The sequence below is a fragment of the Vipera ursinii genome (assembly GCF_947247035.1).
Source record: "Vipera ursinii genome assembly, chromosome: 4".
Taxonomy (NCBI): domain Eukaryota; kingdom Metazoa; phylum Chordata; class Lepidosauria; order Squamata; family Viperidae; genus Vipera; species Vipera ursinii.
Window position 1 is genome coordinate 22,819,145 of NC_139514.1, and position 25,585 is coordinate 22,844,729.

A 25,585-nucleotide genomic window follows, 5' to 3' on the forward strand; every position below is an offset into this window, starting at 1 on the left:
AGGATCCATTAAACTATGAACTGATTGTTGCTATGTAACCAGCCAGCAGTTTCTTTAAACATACAATAGTTTGTTTGCATAGCATATCTTTAAATGCTGAAGACCTTCTGAACAGTATAGTAAAAATACTGAATGGTATCTTCTATTTTTATTTCTATGAAAGGTGATTGGTGTACAAGCTATTGAATTATTTTGTTATACTAGTTAAATATGAAAAAATAAAGGAGTTTGCATTTTATCTATTGTCTCCTAATTACCAGTGATGCACCTGGAAATATTTTCAATTATTATATTTTTATTTATTTATTCCATTAACTGTATATAAAATCATGTTTTGAAAATATGTCCATTACAAAAGGATATGAATTTTGCCACATATATGAATTTTGTATTCCATAGGATTACTATACAGAACAGTGCAATAGGGGCAAGTAGCATGAGTTAGAAAAAAGAGTCACACAATCTAGATACTTTTTTGATTAAGTTTAATTTGTTTGTAGCCATACACATATCAAGAAACAATTCTTTAAATTAGGTTGCATCACTCTTCATATTACTTTTAGTAAGGATGTTTCCATAACTAGCTAGTTTTTGAATAATTGGTTAAAGCAAGAATTTGGTGTTTTCCTGATTGTTACATGTACATTTTCTGATTTTAAGTTTAGGAATTTTCCAAAAGATCTTTAGAATAGCCTAGCTATTTTCCCTTGACTTTAGCACCAATCTTTCTTTGATTTCAATTGCAACCAATCTGGCTATTCTATACACAGTCAAAAATGAACTTCTTCTTCACTAAAGAAATTACTAGTAAACTATAGCTTCTTTGATCCCAGAAACATGAAGGGAACTCAGGCATGGTACAAAGTCCTCTGTTACAATAGTACGGTTGATCCCATGACTTCAGTAGCCAGACAGAGAAAAAATAATTAACCCTGACACAAGAAAGAAATTCTCTCCCCGTAAACATGGTCAACAAATAAAATGCTATTTTATGTTAAAAATTTCTGCCCTCCCATCTTTTTTGTATTTTTTAAAATTATTTTTTAATATTGCATTATGAAGTGACATATGATCAGCTCCATTTTAAATAAGTAAAAAACACATTTGAAGTTTAACATGCAGAGTTTGCCCAATCATATATGCAATGCTAAATCATTCAGAGAAGACAAAATTTGTATGTTCCAGTACACGTGCATGATTTAGTACTGATCGTGGGGAGTGGGGGGAATTTAAAAGAGGCTTGTCTAAACCCTTTGCCTTCGGTGGCATCACTGTGGAATACAGAGATTGTACTGTATCATAAACTTCAACATAAACAACAATGCAGGAAAAATATGTAGCTACCATTGTAATTCATAGCTATTTTTATAAATTTCCCATCTCCAAAAAAGAAGAAACAGTATCCCTTCCTATGTCTATGATGTTCTATGGAGCATTTTTGAATTCATAGCTTAAGTCGGTATTAAGTATTAAGCTCTAACCTTAATAGCACTTTATAAAATAAGCTTATGTGCCTGCTTTTCAATTCATCTTGTTAACTGGTCTAAAATCAGTTTTTTTGGTGGATTGAATCTTACTCTCTGCACTTATTCTCTACTCTATTCTTTAGCTCTGCTAGAGCTAAAGATGTTCTTTATGCAATCCCCTAAACTCTAATTTTCAGGTTTCTGCAAATTTGTCTTTGAGGACCCCCATCTAAAAAAATTCACAATCCTGTTAGGGCTGCTCTTTCTTTTTTTCGTTTTTCCTCCTCTAGAATGCAGTAAAATAAGCTGTCATGCAGTTACCAGGAATAAGATTGGCTTTCATCATAGTAAAAATAGATACCAAGTCCTCTTTTACAGGAACATAAATAGTTTCTGGATAATGCTGAAAAAATGGCTTTATAAAAGGTAGGATATAGGCAAAATTTCAAAAGAGGAACCACTATTCTTTCCTTCACTCTGACAACTTCCAGGTAGCTAATTGTTTTCATCCCGTTTTGGACTTTACAAAACTGGTATGATGGGGAAATGCTATTGTTTACCCCAACCACTTGACAAAAGCAATTCCCACGTGAACGGCCAGCTTGGCTGTGAGACACGGTCCTGCTACCTTAAAGAAGGAAATGGGTGGGTGAGTTCTCAGGCATAAGAAACCATCATGTTGACAGCCCCCCTCCCTCCATTTTCATTGCAAAGGCAGGTTTGTTTCCATTTTTGCTCTTGCTATTGTCATTCCCACATGTTTGGCTAAAATTTCTATATAATAATTAATCATAAACGAACACCCATCCAAAACATACTAGGTACACATTGTAAAAAAATAAAATTATCAGATCTATTCAAAATAGTAGACTCTTTCTTATACAGATTTTATATTACAAAGGAAATCTTGAAATAAAATCACAAAAGAGACTGACAAGAAACATTTAAAAGTAACGATAGATTGTTTTTAATTCTCTATCAGTAGTTTAGTCATTTTAGAAATCTTATTACCATTTGAAAATGAAAAAGAAATGATGTGTGTGTGTGTGTCTGTGTGTCTGTGTCAATACGTACGTGTGTGTGTTTCATACACATACATACTGTACATACACAGATACATACATATACTAGTAGCCTTAACTTTAAATACATTAAATATTTGCTGTGATGATTGAAACCTTATTAGTAAGGGTAAATGTGGTAGTTCTCTTTATTAAGTTAGTTTTAACAGTTACATATTTCTTCATTATAATGTCAATGAAGATTTTTCCCATTCATGTCAACACATGTTTAACATAGTATTGTGATTTATTTGAAAGGAAAGCAAAGGGAGACCCAATGGAAATCTCCCACAATCTATTTACTCAAAGAAAATGGGTCCAATTTTGATGGATTTAAATAGTTTAATTGATGCAAACCATGCCTAATTTCAACATGTTATTTTTCATTTTAGATCCTCCTCAGAGCTTTCCCTGAGAAAAGTTATTTTTTAAAAAATGAGTGTATTTAATGTAGAAAAATGAATTCAAATAAATAAGCATAAGAACTTGCTCAGCAGGCAATATTTATAAATCCACAAAGAGCAGATTAAAGTAAATAATACCATAGTCCAGTCAATCTCTCAAACTGAGCTGTGCTTATTCTGCACCAAAGTTAACTTATAAAGCGTCCAATGTTGACCAAAGGCAGCAGTCTTTCTATTTTTTTTTAAAAAAAAGTTTTCAGTTTATGCAGCTTTGACACTTGGGAGGAGGTTGAATATCAAAGCCGAAGAAAAGCTGGTTCCAAAGTTTTTCATTAGCACTTGGTGGGAGACTGCAAAGAACAATACAACATAACACACAAAATGCAATGCAGGGGGTGGGGAACTCTCCCAAATTCCAACTTCCACATCTTTGTCAAAGTAGAATAGGACTTTCTGAGCCAAATTGGAAGCCCAGGCTTAGGGACAGGTTTTTTTTGTTTACTTTGGGGTGGAGGCCTTTCTCTTTTCTTTCTTTTTTTTTGGCATTGTTATTCCTCCTCCATATTTGGAAGTGTACAGTAGTGGTCAATCAAGATTATATCAGTGAAGTGTCACTTTTTAGTTAGTCCTTTATTGGCTTACATTGTGTTGTGTTGTACAATCATTCCTTGCGCTCTTAAATTTGTGGATCCGTGAGAAAACAGCCTTTTTGTTACAGCGCTCACCTCTGATGGTAACGTTTTTCTCTTGAAGCACGTCTTTGCCAGTATATAGGTTTCTTGCTCGGCAGACGTAGGTGCCTGAATGTTCAAGCGAAATGTTCTTGATGATGAGAGGGAGCTCCATGGAATATTCCTTCACAATGGCTTTTTTAATTCTTGTTTGGTTGTTAGCTGTCCTTGGTAAAAGCCATGTGAGGTCTTTGTATAGGTATTTGTTGGCTAGACATGACAACACTAGTGTTTGTCCTTCAACAGGTGCTTTCTTCAAGTTAACAGAGAATCCATTTGGTATATCTGTCAAAAACCAAAGCACTCTTTTAGTTCATAGGAAATCTGAAAAAAGATACAATTTCTAGGACATAGTCCAAGTATCCTTCCTGGAGCTGAAATTAAATGGTGGTGGGTGTGGTTATTGAGTGAATGGAGGACATAATTGGAAATTTTTTTTATGATGCATGGAATATTTTCACAGAAATAAACTGGATGAAACACAGAGTGATATTTGGTGAGTATTCATTTGCACATTATGCAAATTTGCACATTATGCAAATTGATAATGCAATTTTTGAAATGATATATTACATCATTTAAAATGCTGAATACGAAATAGGCACAATAAACAATTTAATTTTGTGAGAAAGAAAGGAGAAAAAATGCATTTTAATATGCGTTTACTAAAAAAAAATACTTTTTTTAGCACCTCACAGTAATAAAATCTGAGACTAGTTGAATAGTGAGTGGCTGGAATAATGTAAAAAAGTTATATTTACTTTAGTGATTTGAAACTTCCTGTGGAAATTGCTCCCAGGTTTCCTGATGGAAGATTTTGTTTATCTTTGCCAAGCACCATCAGGAATCTCAAAATGCATTTAGTGACACTGGTCTGCCGGGAGATAAGGCTACACTGTTCCTGTCTCACCCTCAGTAATTGCAAACCCACCCAGGGCCCTGCTGCGTGCCAGCAAAACAGCCCAACAAATAGGGGAAGGATCAGAGTGATCGGGTGGAGTCTGTGGAAGATAGAGAATGAGCCATTCGACATTCAGAGATAGCTAAGAAAGCCATGGTGATTTTGATTATTATGAAGTCCCTAAAGTGAAATCTGCTTAAAACAAAGGCTTCAGATTCATGAAGGCTAATTTGAGCAGACAACCGGGGGTGGGGTGGGGACCCCCTAATCACAGAAAAAAATATTAAAACAGCACTAAGTTGTGGTCAATTGATGTCTTTTTCTATTTTGTCTGCTCCTTTGAATAGTTCTGTTTCTTTCTAGAGGAGATAATTAATGGAATTAATAAAGAAGATTTTTCTACATCAAATTCATAATCAAACTAGTTAAAAGAGTAATTCAGGGATCCACACTGATCTATAATCAGCCCTCATCAGGTGGAGCCTATCATCTTGGTTAGATACCCTGCATTTTGACTAATAGCTAGCCAAAAAAACAAACCTCTCCACATTTTTTTTCTACAACTATAATTTCTTGTTCATTCTGCTGAAAGAGGATTTGCTTTCGATATACCCTGAAAGAAGAAAGGAATTTGGAGAACTTCTTATCAATAGCGCATAGTGTCTTTGCCTCTACTTAATTACAAAGCGGCCAAACGATTGGCTCAATATCTTGTCTTTCATACATTGCACAATATTTCTCCAGCAAATGGAAATCTTGGATTTTTGCTTTCCATTAAATCCTAGGGGCCCCTCTGTGTTTTATTATAGCAAAACAACTGCTATCAACCAAGAAGAACTCCATCTTTTAAAAAGTTAAGGGACAATAGAAAATATAGAATATGGATAGAAAATATTCACCCAGCATTTCTCCTCACAAATGTGGTGCAAAATTGGGAAAGGCCAATTGTGCCCTATCTTTGAGTTCAATTAGATTTCAATCTAATTAATTGACAGTACACGGTAGCAAAGTCTCAAAAGAGAATGGCCTTTTTAACTGCTCCCCCCTATGTTCCTGTCCCCACCTTAGCATTCTCTCTGGTTTTGCCAGACTTAAAATGAAAACAAACTTAAAAGTTGTTGAAAAGCTAACAGACCTCTAGCAATCAGTCTAGCCCCAAAATATCTATTTTGAATACACTGAAAGGAAATCCTTTTTAGCATCCTGGCCTTTTGTTCACAGCCATCAGCATTTTGAATTGGCATTAGTTTAAAGATATTTTTTTGTTGTTGTTCTTCTTGTTCCCTAGTAAATCTGAACATTTAGTTGTTGGTTTTTTTCCCTTCAGCTGATTGGGAGGAGAAAATGCTAGCTAATTGCACTAGCTTAAGCTTGAACAATTTCACACAGATGCTTTTCTCATACCATACTTTTTTTAAGCCCATAGCAAGACCTACTTGAGTCTGAAACTGATTTAAAAAGCTTTCCTTTCTTGGCAGGACCAGAGGGTCCCATGGCTTACTTTTCCTCCATTCAAAGCAACTTCTTTGATAATTACATTTAAGAGGGATGCCTGATTATATTAGCTGTTGATTAGATTTACAAGCCAAAACATTAGCACTTAAATAATATTAAATTTAGTTGTCACATCTGTCATAACAATTCATTAATCACAAAATGGCAAAAAAACCAACCCAATATACTAAATGTCATACGAATTATTGGAGCATGAAATGTACTTCACCTGTTATAAAATAACTGATGTCTCTTTTGTCCTTTCCCGCTTTATTGGATGCTATGCAGCTGTAGATTCCAGATGTTCTGGATTCAGCCACAACCAAGATGCTAGCAGTCTGTGAAAGAACAATAATTTTATACTTATACATTTGAACTGTTTTTCACAGATCCAGCTAAACAATATCTCTAATGTAATTCATTTTTTTTAAATAATGTTATTAAAGCTTACAAATAGTGTACAAAGATAAAAGTAATGAAATAGTGCACAATGATAAAAAGTAAACAAAAAATAAGATATATAAAATGTGATTTTCTCCCCTCTCTTCAGAAGAGTGTAAACAATTTCAGCACTTGGTTCAATTACAACACATTCAATCAAATGCAAATTTCATTGCAGAAAAAGCCTATGGTAGTAATTGGACAATTAAGAGGAAAGCAGTTTTCCCAAGAGAGTTTTATTTTATCATAGTAATTGCATTTTGAATATATAAAATTAGGATGTTTGTTTTATCTCATGCTTAAGAGGCTGCAGCAAATGAGGTCTGGTACAACGAAGGCCCTGAGTCAGAGAGAAAAATTGACCACGAAATTTCCAGGAAAATCTGGCTTCCATTTGGAGAATGAAGAAGCAGCTAAGACAAAGAAGAGATTCTTGCCTTTCTTACTTACATAAAAACTTAAATACTAAATACAGTTGCAAGGCAATTACTTTGCCTGTGACAAGTTAAAAAATAACAATAAGAAGTTTGGCATTGAGATTATTTTATAAGCAAAATAGAATCTATTTTTGGCACACATATCCATGTTGAAAATTATGTCCAATGCTTACAATTAGTGCATGTTCAGAGATAAAGAAGATTCTGGAGAAGAAACACATGTCTGAAAAATGAAGCCACTGAGGGTAAACGGTTCTTGGAAAATAAATCATGGTGTGATTTTGATAATTTGCAAAGACTAAAATGCACTAAAGTGTACGAAATACACTTCATACTGATGATCTAGATATTCCCTTAATGAGTTGTCTCACTTTTGCTCTGAAGATCTGCTTACAAAGCAAATTTTAACTTTGCTGTGATTAATAAGAGGGAAACAGCCAACAATGGAAGCTGTCATTGTTTTACCCAAACATCACATTCATAAACAAACCACACTTTTGTCTGATGCTTTAGCCTTCTTCCCTACCATCATCAACAGCAGCCTGCCGACATTTTACAATACATCCTAAAAAAATATTTCATTAGTCACCAATATTTTCCAACTGGCGTTTGGATGCCAAAGATAATAGATAATCTCTATGTAACCACTCTCTTTCCTCTGATTTTTTTAATAACACCTTTTGTATAAAGAAAAGCTGATAATTAAACAAAGACAGGTTTCAACTGCATAGTATTCATATGCATAGTATTCTTTGACCCAAGAAGACAAAGTATTCACAGCCATCCAAGTAACACATATATAAATAACACTGATTCTTGCCTACACAAGTGTAATAACAATGTGGGAAGATTTTTATAATAAACAAATAAAGAATAGAATAGAATAGAATAGAATAGAATAGAATAGAATAGAATAGAATAGAATAGAATAGAATAGAATAGAATAGAATAGAATAGAATAGAATCTGGAAGGGACCTTGGAGATCTTCTAGTCCAGCCCCCTGCTCAAGCAGGAGAACCTATTCCATCTCAGATAAGTGACTGTCTACTCTCTTCTTAAAAACCTCCAGTGATGGAGCCCCCCCCCATTTCAGGAGGCAAGGTGTTCCACTGGTTAATTGTCCCCACTATCAGGATGTTTCTCCTTAATTCTAGGTTGCTTCCTCTCACAGTTACTGTTTTTAAGCCAGGTCTCACCTAATCTGTACTTATACCTTTGATTTTCCCTGCCTAAATGTAAAACTTTGCTTTTCTCCACATTGAAACTCATTTTGTTGGATAGAGCCCATTGTTCAAGTTTGTTGAGATCTTTTTGGAATCCTGAGTTTGTCTTCTGGGTGCTGGCTACTCCTGTCAGTTTGGTGTCATATGCAAATTTGATGAGTTCCCCTTCAATTCCCTCATCTAAGTCATTTATGAAGATAAGATGGAAACTTGTGGTACCCCACTGCTTTCTTCTCTCCATGTGGATGTGGTGTCATTGAGGACTACTTGTTTAGTTTGGTTTGCCAGCCAGCTATAGATCCATCTGGTGGTGATGTTGTCTATTCCACCTTTTTCTAGCTTACCAAGGAGTAGGCTGTGGTCTACTTTAACAATGCCTTACTGAAATCTAAGTATACTATGTCCACAGCATTTCTCTGGTCTACTAGTTTAGTCACTTTATCGAAGAATGAAATAAGATTGGTTTGGCATGATCTCTTTTTAATGAACCCGTACTGGCTACTAGTTACAAATTTATTTGCTTCTAGTTGTTTGCAGATCTGTTTTTTTATTATCTTTCCTAGGATCTTCCCAGGTATTGATGTTAAACTGATTGGTCTAGATTTTTTTATTGATTTGCACCAAATTTATTAGCAATTTAACCGAATCTCAACAACCTGGGACAAATGGCTAGTACTGCTACATTTTCAGTTCTTTGTACTTTTCAAACCATTTTCAAGATCTCCCCCACAAACAGTACATTTCAGTAATCCAGCACTGAAGATTACGCTTCACCAATGTCAGACTTCTGTCCAAAGGAGAGGGCAATACATTATCATTTTCTTGCCCCATCAAAAAGGATTCCCATGCTGTGAAAGCAATTCTTAAACGGAAGTTCAGTCTCTCCAGATCAGACATATCTCTCAAATCTTGAAATCCAGTCCCTAGTTATCTAGGAAATCACTATCATTAAAAGCATCACTTTTTTCTAATTAACTTGCCTGGTTGCTTGTATAAACTCATTTAAAATGGACAGGGAAGAAGAACTCATGTTGATTTATGTTGTTCTCTGTACAAGCTCTACAAGGGCAAAATATCTGTCTGTCTTTCTTCCAGCTTCCCAGCTTCCATTCATCCAGCAAGTCATAAACACACACTCATTTCTCATCTACTTGCTTGTTAATCCTCACTGTACTTCTGTGTAAAATCATGAAATATATTTTTTTTTCACAATTGCTTCACCCTGGAAAAAATTTCATGTTTTATTTACATCATTTTCCACGCTTTTTCTTTTGTTAAATGTCTTGCAAACATTTTCCTTAGCTACCAGAACCAGACATTGGGTGAAGGCCACTAAAAAATATCATATTCCTTAATACTTTATTCAGTAAACAAGGGAATTATACATTGGCTTCAGAGGTTGTGGCTTGGAATTTACATTTATTAGAAAAGATTACAGTGGTAAATGGATTTTTGATCATTTATTCTATTTACTACATAACATTCTGTCTGGCTTAATCTTAAAAGTATATAAAAATGAGAATTTAAACATTCCCAAAGCTCTCCTCTTCATTGTGAACAGTCACGTAATACAAGCAAAAGTTTAGTTGTGACTGGAGAAGGTTTATTGCCATACATGTAATCCCCAATTTACAACTGTAATGGAGCCTGCCCATTACAGTCAAAAGTCCTGATGGTTGTAGAGCCGGTTATCAGAAAACCTTGTAGATTGTGGTCATGTGATCACAAGATGCTGCAAACAACTATAAGTGAGGTTGGTTGCAGAGCACCTGAAACAGGACCACAGTGGGGAGGGAAGTCTATCAGAACTTTAGAATCAGGTTATAAAATACCTTGCCGCGGGGGGGGGGGGCAGGCTGTCATAACTTTAAAGTAAGCAACCAGTCATAAGTCAAGGACTACCTGTTTACCCAACAAAGGATGTTGCATCAGTTATGTATTGTTATCACAATACACACAGAGATACTGAGGGCCTGATTTTGAACAAGTGTGATTCATGTTCTGTACTGAGCTGGATGCTATGGCAGCATGACAGTGTTATCAGTCAGATTTACTTCATAAAAGTAATTATATTATAATTATAAAGGTTAGAATTTGGCAGTGGCTTTCACCATTATAGTCTAATAAACAACCATTCAACCTTAGCAGGAACTTAACCGCCCTGAGTCCTTCGGGAAAGGGCGGTATATAAATCTAAATAAATAAATAAATAAATAAATAAATAAATAAATAAATAAATAAATAAATAAATAAATAAATAAATAAATAAAAAGATGCCCAAAGTTTAATTTCCCCCTCCAAAGTGCCTTACCTTGTTCTTCCCCTCTATTAAATCTGTTCTTTGTGTAATGCTTTGGATTCTGTTTCCTGTAGTGCTTTCAGATGTCAAAACTAGCGGATTTTCTGAACTGGAGCAAAAGTCATACCTATGACAGGATAAATAAAAATGAAGCAACAGTTTAATAAAACAGCACCAAAAATAGTAAGGCATTCCCATTAACAAAACGCTGTTTCAAATTTAAATCAAGCTTTCATTACTAAGTTTCCGACGGTAAGTCTGTACCCTCTGTCTTGAAATGGAAACTTGAATAAAGTTAGTTATTTCAAAGTAAATTCATGGTTTTACATTAATTATAGGTAGTAAATTAAAGTAAAACATTTTATAAAAACATGTGAAGGTAAAGGACAAAATGCCCTGTGGAAATCATATAGACAAAAATATAAAAACTATAGTTTGTAATCAAGTAATTCCTAAATTTTTAAACTGATCCGAACAAAACTTATTACAAAAGTAATTTTTATCCACTTAGTACAAATACTATTTTTCAGACATTTTTATAATATTTTATTTTTTGAAATTATTTCAAACTTCAAAATCTAGGTTTCAAGCTTCAGGTTTTAGGAAGGTTTTAGCTTTTCAGATGGAATCTTTCAATATTAAAAACTAAGTTTCATTTATAAAAAGTAAATTTTGAAACATCTATTCTATATTGTATCCCATTACACACACTTTGCAGAAATTTTTCTTAATATAGAAAATATATTTAACCATCAAAATATAATTTGTTCTTTAATTTGGTATTTGAAGGTACATAATCAATCAATTGAAAGTCAATTAATAGCTTGATAATGTATTCCATGTAGTTTACAAAATTTAGGAAAAAATCTCCCAAATAATAAAAATATGGAAATTAAAATGAAACATTCTTTTTCTTTAATATTGCAGGTATCACAGAAAATGCAAATGTTATAATGTTGTATCAGATGAAATTCTTGAAGTTCTTTTATTTTATAATTAATTAACTTGTAATCAAAACATTCAAGTGTAGCTTTGATGGAAATAATTTTCCAAACCTAATCTTACACTTATGGAAATAAATTTGGAGAAATATTCATTATCTCATACATATTGCTTCATATTTCTTTTGGAAAGTATTCTTGTGTCTATTCCACATTTCTACATTTAGTCCCTCATAGAGTTTGAGCTCTTGTCAAACTTTTTTATTTTTCATGACTAGTTTGTTAATATTTATCAACATTCTCTTTAAAGCAAACATCATTTTCCTTTGTAAATTATTGTCTTTAGCAAAGTGAAATTTTAAATTAAATGTTTGTTATTTTCATTGACAGTGATCTGTGATCAGAAAGCATCAAAATGTCCCATAATTTTCTCAATCGTTTATATTAGTGTTTTTCATGCTGGCTGGGGAATTCTGGGATTTGAAGTCCACACAAAGTTGCCAAGCTTGAAAAACACTGGCTTATGCCATTGAAAAAACAACAACTTCTCATTGTTATGGATTATTGGAAATATAAATATTATGGAAAACACAATAAACCTGATTCCACCAGGTTTATTCCAGAAGGCCTGAACCTTCTGGATTAAACTTGGGCGATATCAGAGGGAAATACAGCTAAGAAAAATGTGTGAATTGATTGCAGTAATGTGTACAGCTGAATTGTGTGGGGTTTTTTTTCCTACTTATACTTCACAATCTATTTCACTGCATATGACTGTTAACAGCATTGCCCAGAAGCTTTAGTGTGGTTAACTGTTTCCAGGATCAGTAAAAAGACTGACAAATGGATGGACTGACAGTTTGATGAACAATCTTATTTTTCATAATAAATAAAGTATCTTTGCAATAGTGGTGAATATCTGTAACTTGGATGTAGTATGAGGGTGAAGCTTCATTCTCCGAGCTTGTGGGTTGGTTTCCAAATGTTTAGTTACCAGGCTAGGTAACATCTTCAGCAGAATTTAGGGGATGTCACTATTGGTGTTCTTCTGTTTAGAAGGGCTTCAGGTGTGGGTGTGTTGCATGAGGGTCTTGTGTGATGGGTCTTATGACCTAATATAACCTTCCCATCACAAGATCCATCAAAAGACTCACTGAAGACTCACACCTGACCCATCACAAGACCCATCACAAGGCCCTCACTCGACACACCCACACCTGAAGCCCTTATAAGCAGAAGAACATTGACATCCCCCTAAACTATCCTGAAGATGTTATTGTACCTAGCCTGGTAATGAAACATTTGGAAACCAGTCCACAAGCTCAGAGAGTGAACCTTCACCCTCAAATAAAGTATCTTACCAAATTATTGTCAAAATTGAAATGACTGGAAAGGATTTTTTAAAAAATAATATTGTGTTATGTTATAATATTATAACTTGATAGTTCAAAGCTGATAGTACTATAGCTTTAGAAATAATGTGAAAATGCTTAAAAACCTGTGTGGAGTCACAAAATACTGCATACTTAAAATGATAAATTTCAAATGATGCCATATGAATGCCATATTCATAAAAGCACAGAAAATCAATTGCAATTTGGCATATAATTTACTGTGAGTGAACAGTGTTGTTTAGCATAAGACTGGATCTTCTCCAAACTCTGAATGATCAGACTCAATGAAAAGGCATCTTAATATATATAAATAAGCCAATATTCCATACAAAGCATCCTTAGCATGTTATACTGAAATCAAAGAAAACTCGATAAATTATGAAAAGCACCTGGGAATGTCATATAAAGATATATGTTCACTGAACAGTACTGTATCCATTCAGCTTTTATATACTGTATTATACATTCTATCCACAACAAGACAAGCAGGATGTTGCATAAAAATTGTGTGGGTGGTGTTTAGCATCTTGACCTAGAGATGATTCAACACTAGGTCCAGATACTGAGAATTGTCCACTTTTTAAAAAAATAATAATAATTGTATGCTTTCCTTATCTATAATATTGGTGGGGTCATGAATCAGGTGAAAGAAAGCTAGCCTGCTATTTCAAAGTATACAGCAAACAGTAATCTAAAAATTATTTGAAATTGCCAGGAGATTAGGCATTTCTGGAACGGTTGTTATTGCTTTCCTTTCATTTACTTGAGCAACGACTGTGCAAACTATTTCTAAATCTCCCTTCAGTTTCTATAAAATGGAAAACCAGCATATTAGAATGTCCAAAGTCCTGCTAGGCAGATATTGCTAACAAGATAAAAAGAAATAAACTGGCATACATAAAATAAAGCAAAACAACTGCACTCCCAAACAAAAATATCAATCAGTAACCCATTAAGACTTAAATCCCTATATATCAATCTATGTCTGTGATGCTCAATTGGTTTGCCGATCTGACCAGTTCCTCATCTGTAACACCCTATAGCAGTGTTTCTCAATGCTGTCAACCTTAACATGTGTGGACGTCAACTCCCAGAATCCCCCAGCCAGCATGCTGTATTCTGAGAACTGAAGTCCACACATGTTAAAAGTTTCAAGGCTGAGAAACATTGCCATATAGCAAATATGTTCCTGGAATATCTAAGATAGTTACTATATAGGCTTAGAGAAATAACTTTACACTGCGGCAGTTGATTGCTAGCATATTTCTTTGCCATTGTTTGAATTGATTCTTTTTCAAAAAGAGGTAAGGAAGAAGATTTCAAACAGTCTGGTTGGTTGTTTATTTACTGTCCTATCTAGGACAATAATTCGATGTTCTTCTTTCTCTGCTTTTAAAAATATTACTTATGGTGTCAGTTTCCAATCAGTTTAAAGCAGCTGATTTTTTTAAAAAACCTGTGCAATGCTGAATCTTATATAATACTTACAGTAATAATGCAAAACGTCAACTACAATCTCAACAAGCTACCAAAATTTTTGAGTGCTAAAATGGAATGGCACCATCAGTGAGAGTTTCTTGACAAACTGCCATGGCACAGAGCTCTACATGTGTAGATTCTTCCCATTGTCCAATCTTCTTACTGTCCTCCTCACCCTAAAAACTACAAAACTACAAACTACAAACTGGACTCTGTGCATTTAGATACTACATAAGGAGTGAATTTTGTTTTGCATACTTTCTTTATTCCTTCATAAATGGAAGAAAAGAATTGGAAGAATTTGATGTTAAGAACACAGGAGAAAGCAAAATAGCTTTCTGGAGAATTCTAGGAGTTGATGTCTACACATCTTTATATTACTGAGGTTTAGAAATGCTGGTCTAACCCCAACTGTATGGCTACCTATTAAAACCTAAGATTCCTTTTACTATTCTTTATGATAGGTATGATAGGTGAATTATTGTTATGTCTTTTGTTGGGAATGCAGTGTTGGCACTTCACTGCAAACCTAAAACTATGAACAAAATCACCACTCGTATGTTCCAGATATGGGATACCAGCAAATATATAGGATACCAGTGCAACTTAGAGTAACAAGGTTTTATTTACTTTAGCAATTGAGCTAAAATGGAAGCTAGTTTAGGAGGAAAGCAAGAAAACCAGAAGCACAATGATTTGGCTCAATGGTTGTAATCAAGATATGCTTGTCTTCCAGAAAGTCTGAATATGTTGGTCATTCCATAGATTCCTTCAATGCCTATAATCAGGCTCCAGCAAAACAGGATCAGAAGGAGAAAAGAAAGAACTGAGAAGAAATTGAGGGAGAGAGAGAGAGAGAGAGAGAGAGAGAGAGAGAGAGAGAGAGAGAGAGAGAGAGAGATCCAACCTAAGTAGCATAGGGTTGTGGCAAATTAAATTAGGTTTACCATGCTGAATTTCTTGCAAGTTGATAAGTTTGATAAGTTAATCAGTTTGGTCTGGTGATTAAGACACCAGGCCATGAAAGCCAGCTGGGTGAACTTGGGCCAGTCTTTCTCAGCCCAACTCACCTCACAGGGTTGTTGTTGTGGGGAAAATAGAAGAAGGAGGAAGGTGCAGGGAAAACAGGAGGAGAAAGATGTATTGCATGTGTTCACAAATAAACAAATAAAAGATATGAACCCAGAATTTTCTTGTTCACAGCTTAGTTGTTTATCAATGTTATTTGTTCAAATTTCATCTTGTTACTTTCTTTAAAAATTGTGTTGGGATTTATCCATAATATAAATAGCAATAGGAATCTATTTTTCATAAGGTGAAATCCTGTCATATGAAAAAGACCAACATCAAAAAAGATGCAAAATCCATTGTAGACTTGACTGTATTCCAGTTTCACTGTGAATCATCTAGTAGTTTCAATAATGCAAACTCAGTGGGATATAACCCACTCAGCAATGTCTCCAGTGACTCATTCTCCATGTAGTGCAAATGAGCTATTCTGTTCAGAATTGTAATTGTAATCATGAAGATAGCTAATATTTGGAATGTATACAGGGCTTAATGTTTATTTTAGATAGTAAATATTCAGAAGCCTTGATTTCTGCCCCCAGAATTTCCCAAATTCTCAGATATCTGTTACTGATAAATAGGGGACTTACTATATATGCCACTCCAGTCATTAATGAACTTGAACAGCTTGCATAGCCTGCTAAGGCAAATGAGATTAAAACAACGATGGAAATAAAAGAAGGAAAAACCCATAAAACCTATTTTATCTACCCAGAAAATGATCTTCCTGATTAGCCATGGGCAATATCAATCCATCCACAAGAAAGACATTCCAACTGAAGAAGTTATAGCCTCATAATGTATCTATTCCCAAAGTCCTAAAAGCCTTCCTAAAAACCAACATGGTTAAGTCTAATTATGGAGGAATGCTGTTTCAGGAAGAATTGGAAAGTCATTCCTTCATGGACATTACTGATGGCGTTTCTGAAGAAAGGGAAGTCCTCTCTTCCTGATCTTATTGGATAGGCAGATGCAGTCAAGAGTGAGTGTTCCTGGGGACACTAATGTTTTCCTTATGCAACTTGGAAATAAAACTATAGCTTTATTATACCCCCAACTCAAGAGCACATGGTTCAATCAGTGATGAAAATGTCATTTTACCAGTAAATATTTCATAATTCATCTACCTATTACTTTACCTATCTATCACATATCCGTGTTTAAAGATCCAGTTAATTTGTGTTTGGGAAAGCATCATTCAGCTTTGGAAACCAGAAGTCATCAATTTTAGTTTCAATTTCCACAGAAATGAGGAAAGAGGAAGAAGCAGTCAAAGCTGTAAATCTAATAATCCTACATTCAAGAACACCAGCTCTGTAAAAAAAAGTGCACTTTCCCAAACAGTATCTGTGATGTACTGGATTCTTTGCTTCAGTGATGAGGCGAGGCAAGTGAGCTCAGCAAAGATCATTGTTTATTGCTTGCAGGATCTGAACTGAGAAACAGGGCTGCGAATGCAGCAATTTATACCCTGGCCTCTAGGCGGCGGCCAATAGGTTTAAAGCAAACTATTGCCGCTCTAGAGGGAGCCAATGGCGGTGCTGGGGACGGATTGTCTGAGGAGCTGGGAGCCGTTAGCCAGCTTCCCTGCTTAAGCAACCTTCCAGCAATTAACCCACGTGGTGTTCCCTTAACAAGACAAAGCCCAATACATTACAGTATCCAATCCTCAGGAGGCACATTTTGTATGCTTTGGCCTTTACAGATCATATATTGCTAAGTTTTAAAAGGCACATATGCCTAGGACATCAACCAGCAAGCTCTTGAGAAGGAATCTAGGACAGAGGGGGAGATGGGGAAAAAAAAAGACATGACTCTTAAGGATACATCAAACTCTTAAGGAAGTAAATTGTGCCATGTTTGAAGATGCAAAGATAATCACTGTGCTGGGAACCGTCTTATATGCAGGAGGAAGCCAAACAACAAGAGGAAAGCAGCATATGCTCCTAATTTCGCACAGGAAGCTTCCAGCACCTCCTGCCTAAGTAAGATAAGAAAACTCCCATGGCCTATTCTAGACAAGGCCACTGTTATCACCCTTAGCTTCACACTATCCTCTCCCTATTCCACAGTTTGCTGTCTTAATGAGATCCTACCTCCAATTGCTTGCAGCTTGCCAAGTACAATAGAATGAAATATTTATAACTCTGGATAGGGAAGCTTTCCAGGCTGAAAGCTGACCGCATGTCACCTTGATATTTGTCCATGTATTTAAAGTATAAACCAGTTTATTGATTACAAGGACTGCTGATATAAAATCAAGTAACAGGGCTGCATTATGAGTGCTCAGTTCACTCATAAAAGCACAACTGTTACTGTGATCATCTGAATACATTATTTGCATTGTAATTTACAAGTCTGTAAAATACAAACTTGTATTTTACCAGTTTAACATTTCAGATAAAGAATGCTCTGATCCATAGAATATTACTGAATAATAGGTTTTGAATATAACTGTTGCCTGTAAAAAGATTACAGTCTTAAGACTTTTTAAAAACCTGCTAGGGAAAAAAAAAACCAGAATTCACAGCAAGATAAGATATGGATTTTGTCTTTTAAAAAGAATTTATAGCAATGTTTTGAAACATACACAGCACACATTTTAGTGCATATAGAATCCAATAAAAGGAACTGTAAAATGTGACACAAGTTACTATTAAAAACAATCATATGCAACTTTGCAAATCCTTTCTGAAATATTCATTATAAGAAGTATTTAGGCAAATGTTGCTTGTTTATGACACATCCTGAAATTATGGATGATTTTCAAAAGGACATTCCAGTGTCATTTGGGGGAAAAATACAGACCCTTAAATACAAAGATAAGTATTAATGACTTTCAGTGTATGAAAGGCATAAAAATGATGTCATCTTTTTTAAAAAATAAAAATAAAAGGCACAACAGCTTCTTTCAACCACACCTAGTCATTCACATTCCACGTTGTAGCTGAATTTATTCCAAAATTATATCACCTTTCTTCAAGTGTTACCATTGTGAAGCCATTTGCTTTCCCTTCCCCTTCCCTTGAAAAAATTCTACCAAGTGTCTGGAAAAAAATAGCCATGCTATTTCCAGCAATATCATTGATTACATCTTCCATTCCCTGAAAAATTATTCACTACTTTTCTGCCTTTGATGTCCAGAATCCATAGGGAAGTAAAACTATGATCTCAGAAACATAACTAAACAGGTTGAGAGGTGGGGAATCTTGTTCACAAATGTACCAGCAAAATGCCAGAATTACTCAATGAAAGCTGTACAATACAGATTCCAAAACACAAACTGATGTCTACATGGTTCATACAGAAGGAACAACTAGAATCTAACCAATGACAACTATACATTGGTGTTGTCTGTTTCTTTTCCATTTATTTCCTTCATTATTTGTGCTGGATTAAGACTAATAGGAATCAGACAATAAGTCCATATATAATTAAAGGCCCAAGTTCACATGAACAATGTAACATAAGAGACATCCACAAAAGGTCACTAGGTTGCCTGTTTTGACATTTATTACAGGGAGTTAACTAGACATTTATTAATACCTACTTGTCATCTGAACCAATTCTAACATGACAGAGAGTGAAACAGAACAATCCTGGCAGTATTCCAAGGAAGGAATCTTCCTTATTAAACCCACAACTTTTCTAGGCTCATTGTGGGTGTTATATGCCTTTGCTTCCTGAATGAATCAGTGACCTAATGTTTCTGAATGCAATACGATGGCATTTTCTAGGGATTACTCAACTTCCTATCTCCAATGAGTTGTGTTACACCAGGCAGATAAATATTGTCTTTTTATAGTTTCCAAGCAGTTTTATAGTCTCTACATGTGTGTATTCTATGAATAGGAATGCATGCGTTTGCTGCACAGATCAGCACACTGTGCAGATAGCTAAAAGCAACAATGGGTCTAACAGAAAAGAAATATATTAGGAAAGAAAGGGGATCTGAGGAAGTTACTAAGCAAGGACTCTCTCTATATCTATTTATGAACATGTAAAGTTAAGTTTTTCAGTTATTTGCAGCTGTTTGGCTAGAAAGGGTCCATCTGTATCACATGCATTGACTAACCATCTTCATACTATTACTGTTTCTGTGCTATTAAGACCACAGAACCTTGACCTAGGCTATAGTTTGTAATAAATTCCTTTAATGTGATTAATCTACTTTTAACAAGCAGCCTCACACTCAGATTGGCACACTGTATAAAACTAAACAGTCCTTGAATTACATAGTTGTGCCATCAAAGTTACTCATTAGTAATGACACCATGTTTAGTTCCAGTTCTTTAGCTGTGTTAGCCTTTATTCACAAATAATTTAAAAAACAGGAAAGAGCAAAAATTGAAGAGGTAAGGATAAGGACAAGCCTAATAAAAAATGGTTTAACACTAGAAAAAAATGAAGAAGCTTTAAACAAAGCAACAAATATCAGAATAGCTGGGAAAATTGAATGCTACGAGACATAAATTACCCAATTTTTCAATCAGACCACAGGTAATTCTACCAAACTATAAATGGCAATAGGAATTTTGAAAATGGAAAACCAAACAAAAAGGAAACAATCCAGCTTTGAAAAACTCTATGGGAAACCAAGAAGACATGAGAAAGGAAAAGAAAATTCTGGATGAATAGAAAGAATCTGAAGATGAATTTATTAAAAATCAAATGGAAAAACTTTAATAATAACAATGTTGTGGTTAGTTGCGAAGTCGTGTCCGACCCACTGCGACCCCATGGACAATGTTCCTCCAGGCCTTCCTGTCCTCTACCATCTTCTGGAGTCCATTTAGGCTCATGCCTACTGTGACTCCATCCAGCTAACTCATTCTCTGTCGTCCCCTTCTTCTCTTGCCCTCAACCTTTCCCAGCATTAGGCTCTTCTCCAGTGAGTCCTTCCTTCTCATAAGGTGGCCAAAGTATTTGAGTTTCAACTTCAGGATCTGGCCTTCTAAAGAGCAGTCAGGGTTGATCTCCTTTAGGACTGACCGGTTTGATCGCCTTGCAGGCCAAGGAACTCGCAGGAGTCTTCTCCAGCACCATAGTTCAAAGGCTTCAATTCTTTGGCGCTCAGCCTTTCTTATGGTCCAAATTTTACAGCCATACATTGCAACTGGGAAGACTATAGCCTTGACTATAGGCACTTTTGTTGGCAGGGTAATGTCTCTGCTTTTTAGTGTGCTGTCTAAGTTTGCCATGGCTTTCCTCCTCAGGAACAAGCATCTTTTAATTTCTTGGCTGCAGTCCCCGTCTGCGGTGATCTTGGAGCCCAGGAAAATAAAATCTGTCACTACCTCCATTTCTTCCCCATCTATTTGCCAGGAATTGAGAGGGCCGGATGCCATGATCTTAGTTTTCTTAATGTTCAGTTTCAACCCAACTTTTGCACTCTCCTTCTTCACTCGCAACAAGAGTCTCTTTAGTTCCTCTTCACTTTCTGCCATTAGAGTGGTATCATCTGCATATCTTAGGTTGTTGATATTTCTCCCGGCAATCTTAATTCCAACTTTTGATTCATCTAGCCCTGCCTTTCTCATGATGTCCTCTGCATATAGGTTAAACAGGCAGGGTGACAGTATACAGCCTTGCTGGACTAATAATAACAATAAAACACAATAATAACTAATAATAACAATAGAAATGGTTAAAAATTGAACAAAAAGAATTAAAAACAGGACATCTCCTCAAAGTGATCAAGTGCATGGCTTTTGGTTCAAATATCTGCCTAAGTTACATCCAATTATAGCTAAACATCTTAATGAAGTAATGCATAAAGGGGACATCAGCAAATAGCTGGCAAAATATATCTGATTCAAAAAGACCCAGAAAATGTAGGCCCTATAACGTACTTGCTTGTATGCTTAAATACTTGCTTGTTTAAATTACTCACAGGCATAATAGCAGACAACATCCAAGATTAGTTAGAAGAAAATAATATCCTCCCCATTGAACAGAAAGGGGGGGGAGGAAAAACATAGGCACCAAATATCAACTTTTGACTGATAAAATGGTTCTGGAGAAAAACCATTTTGAATATGGTCTAAATTGTTATAAAAAGGTATTTGATTCATTACCATATAGCTGGATCATCAGATGTTTGGAAACACAGGTATCAGAATGTTAGAGTGTTAATAGAAAAACTAACAAAGTGGTAGAAGACATAACTGGTGGTTGGAAATGAAAAATATGAGCTTAACCTTCGGGGAGGAATCTTCCAGGATGACATTATCTTTTTTATTATTTGTCATTGTCATGATACCACCTTCAGTGATTTGCAAGAAAATAAATCTTGGCTGTCAAACAGCAAAACATGTTAATAAAATCCCAACTTTGTTTTCTATGGAAGATCTGAAGCTTTATGAAAAATCAGAAATCAAAATCCAGTCATTGCCAAATTGACAGTCATTGACAGAATTTTTAGCACAGCTATAGCAATGGAATTCAACTGAGGAAATGTTCTTCAGTAGCAACATAGAAGCATAAAATCACGAACAATTAATGGAATTAAAATACCAAATGACCAACCATCCAAGGCTATCATGATGAGGCCTGCAAGTATCTGGCCATTTTATAGTTAGATAACATCAAGTATGGAGAACTTAAAAATGTGATTATTAAAGAGTATGTCCAAAGATGAGAAAATTGCTAAAGACACCATCCAAGCCATCAATTCCTAGGCCATACCCGTGATACAATATATTGCTGGAATTATTAACTGGACCCAAGAAGACAGATGACTATTCACTATGCATTACATCCCCATAATGATTTTGATAAATTATATATGCCCGACAGAAATGGAAGCAGAGGTTTACTTCTGTTAAACAGAAGTAACTCAGCAAGTTATTTTTAGTCTAGTCCCTGTTCCAAGCATATTTAGATGAGCACAGATCCAGAGGTTTACTTCTGTTAAACAAAGCATAGAATGGCTGATTATTTTAAAAACCAGCAAGAACTGATGAAAGTTAAAAACTGGAACTTACTAAAAGTATAGGAAACAAAAAGTGAATATCGAAATAATGTAATAAGAATACAAACAGAATGCTGGCAAGGAAAAGCATCACATGGTCAATGTCTATAAAACATTGAGGAGGAAGCAGATAAAGATAAATTCTGGCAATGGCACACAAGAGGAAAATTTGAAAAAGAAACTAAACCCTTGATTTTGTCTGTGCAAGAGCAAACTATTTGAACTAATGCAATCAAGGCCAGAATTGAAAAGTTAGCAAATGATTCAAAGAGCAGATTATGCAAAGAAGCAAAACAAAAAAACAAAAACAAAAAACCCCAGTAGATCCCATTCTCAGCTCGTGCAAGAGGATTCCACAAATTGATTATAAACAATAGCATAATATAGCGGCCATAATGATTCCCTGGAACATCTGGAAAAATTATCAAGTAACAGTAATGAAAAATTGGTAGGAACAAAGAGTTGAAAATGTAGCCAAATATGAGCAGATTAAAATATTGTGGGATTTCTAAATACAGATTGATAAAGTCATGGCTAACAACATATATAACAGATATAACTGTGATTGAAAAGAAGAATGTGTGGATAATTGATGTGGCAATACCAAGATAGTAAAATAGGAAACAAAGAATTGGAGAAGATCACAAAGTATCAATATCTGAAAATCAAAACTCAAAGATCATGGCATAAAGTGACCATGGTTATCCACATATATACTATGTCAATATATTACAACATCCTAGGTTCTTGGGAAGGTTGATGTGTATGAAGGCCAACACTAGCTAATGACCTGGCAACTGTGAGTTCACAATATTTTGAACAGAGTAATAATTATTATAAATATGTATGCTTATCAGATTGAATTCTGGAGAATACGGATAGGCAAATAATACAATAACTAGAAAAATTGTACAATAATCTATAAACTGGTTGGAGTTATAGAGGCCTAAGATTTAATGCCAGTTCACCCACTGGATTACCTTGTGAAACCAATTATCTCTGGTTTTTACATCTCCTGAATAAAATCTATCTGGTACAAAATGCATTGATTAGTAACATGTAGTGATAAATAAATATTTGAACATGGCTTATTAAAGACCCCAAAATCATCTGCTGATGAGGTCAAAGAACCACCAAGAGACTGTGTCCTCTATGTCCCATAAAGAACATTATGGCAAGATGGAGACCAACCTGGCCCCTCAAGTAAGCATGAGAATGTCAGCTACAGAGAATTTGAACTCCTGAATTAAAGACAGAATACAGAATTAACAACAGATGAATTTGCTTTGTAGATAGAGCCTTTGACATCTTCTGCTTCATTTTCAGGAGGTTTCCACTGAGAAACTAATTCAGTAATTCATTCTGGAGAATGAATTTTTTAAAAAGAAAACAAAAGGAATAATTCAACCACAAGCACTTAGATCCAATCTATCTATTGTGCATGATGTGCCTACACTGAAATCAGCAAGTTATTTTTAGTCTAGTCCCTGTTCCAAGCATATTTAGATGAGCACAGATCCAGAGCTGACTCACCAAAATAGATTGGATGTTTTGAATTGTTTCAGAACGATTTAATGCTGGGAAATACAGTATATTCTCCAGTTGGATGAATGCCAAAAGGCAGAATACTCTTGGCTAATGAGCAATTATGAGCAATGGGCAATAACTCTCTCAAATTTTTAGAAGATGGTCTACAGTGGAGAAACATTTCAAGTCACTGGGGACTGATTAGTAATTTCACCTGACCTTTAACTTTATTATTTTAAAATTCCAAATATGTATTGTTCTTAGAACAGTTTTGGATATATGAATTAGGTAGCCATTTCATCTGGTCAAATTTTGGAAGCATTGGTTAAAACAAAAGGAAAAATAAAACAAAAACATGGAACTTTTGACACGGATGTGTGAATATCCGTGTTAATCCATATTTTTCTTTTTTGCTCCAATGTTTCTCCTTACATCTGAACAATCAACTAATAACCTCTTTCACTGAGCATTTTCAATTTCTTTATTAAGATTTTTTGTGGGGAGTGTCATTCTGCATGCACTTTATTTATTTATCTATTTATTTAATTTATTTAATTCAATAATACGCTGCCCATGTCATATTTTGAGCTGACTGTGCAACTCACAATATTCTTACATGTTTCATTTTAGCAATCACTTTTGCACATCACAAATAGAGATGCATCCATTTTTATCCCATCAAACATCAAATTAAGTTTGTTGGGTTAAATTGGGTTTGTTGTCTTTCAGTAGAATAAGGATTTTCATATTCCAACATAATTTCCATGAGGATTCGCTGTACAATTGATTCTTCCACACAGTCTTCTTTCACATCAATATCAGAATTACCCAGGAAGGGCTATGTGAAAATGTACGTCAGGATACCACAATAATGATGGATATTCTAGGTAATAACTTGATTGTTAACCTAGTAATAATACTATTAAATATTTAAAAATGGCTAGTTTGAATTTTGGAAACATAAGATTTCCTGAGAATGAACACAGGAAGAGTAATTTATAGAATTGCTAACTTAGCAGCATGAGAGGTCACGTATAAAATGTCATGAAGGAACAGTCAATCTTTCCCAGCCTAAGGGAATCAGGTCTAAGGATAGTTCCAACTAACTACACTCTCTGACAGCTGAAGTGGCCAATTTGAACAGTCTTCTCCATAAATGGGATTACAACTCATCTGATTACAGACACATGGTGACTGTGGCATTCAGAGAGTCAAGAGCCAATACATGTTGAAGACATCTGGTTCTGAAACAGTGCTTTACAGAAATAACTGTTCCTAACTCCATAATAATTTTGTTGGGCAAAAAAAGTTATTTTGAGGGGAAAAACTTTCTTCTCTTTGACTTGAAACTGTCCTAGTAGTTTTGTCTTTCGGTCTTTGTTCATCTATGTCTATCTAGAGCACAAGCATACCACAGCAATCTTTCAGAACAATGTCTTTGTCTGATCTCAAGCCCATAAGTCAGCATGAAGTCATCCTTATCTATGTCAGTGTTAAAGTCATGATTCACCTTAATGCAACATAGTTTTGCTGTAGATATTATCTAAGGCATTTTACTGACCATTCTGTTAGCAGTACAGCCAGCTTAACATCAATTGCTCACTTTAGCTGATGCAGGCCTGTCTTTTTTCTTCAGTCTCTGGCCAATATCTTTTGCTTTGGACAGTATCTTTCAAACCAAGCTCTCATCTTTACCTGCTAGTTCTCAGACCCAATCCTTGGCTGAGGAACCTGGATCAGCCTGA

The 25,585-nt window shown here is 35.0% G+C and overlaps 1 protein-coding gene across 1 annotated transcript in view; it reads right to left on the bottom strand.

Annotated features, from left to right (window-relative positions):
- FLT1 (fms related receptor tyrosine kinase 1) overlaps positions 1 to 25,585 on the bottom strand; it is a gene marked incomplete at its 3' end in the record, with an annotated part of 112,017 nt that overhangs the window by 43,525 nt on the left and 42,907 nt on the right. The window contains exons 11-13 of the mRNA XM_083363101.1: positions 10,471 to 10,585; positions 6,287 to 6,395; positions 3,657 to 3,947 (exon numbers count right to left, since the gene is read on the bottom strand). Of these exons, the coding sequence (XP_083219227.1) occupies positions 3,657 to 3,947; positions 6,287 to 6,395; positions 10,471 to 10,585 (515 nt within the window). The remainder of the gene's footprint in view (positions 1 to 3,656; positions 3,948 to 6,286; positions 6,396 to 10,470; positions 10,586 to 25,585) is intronic.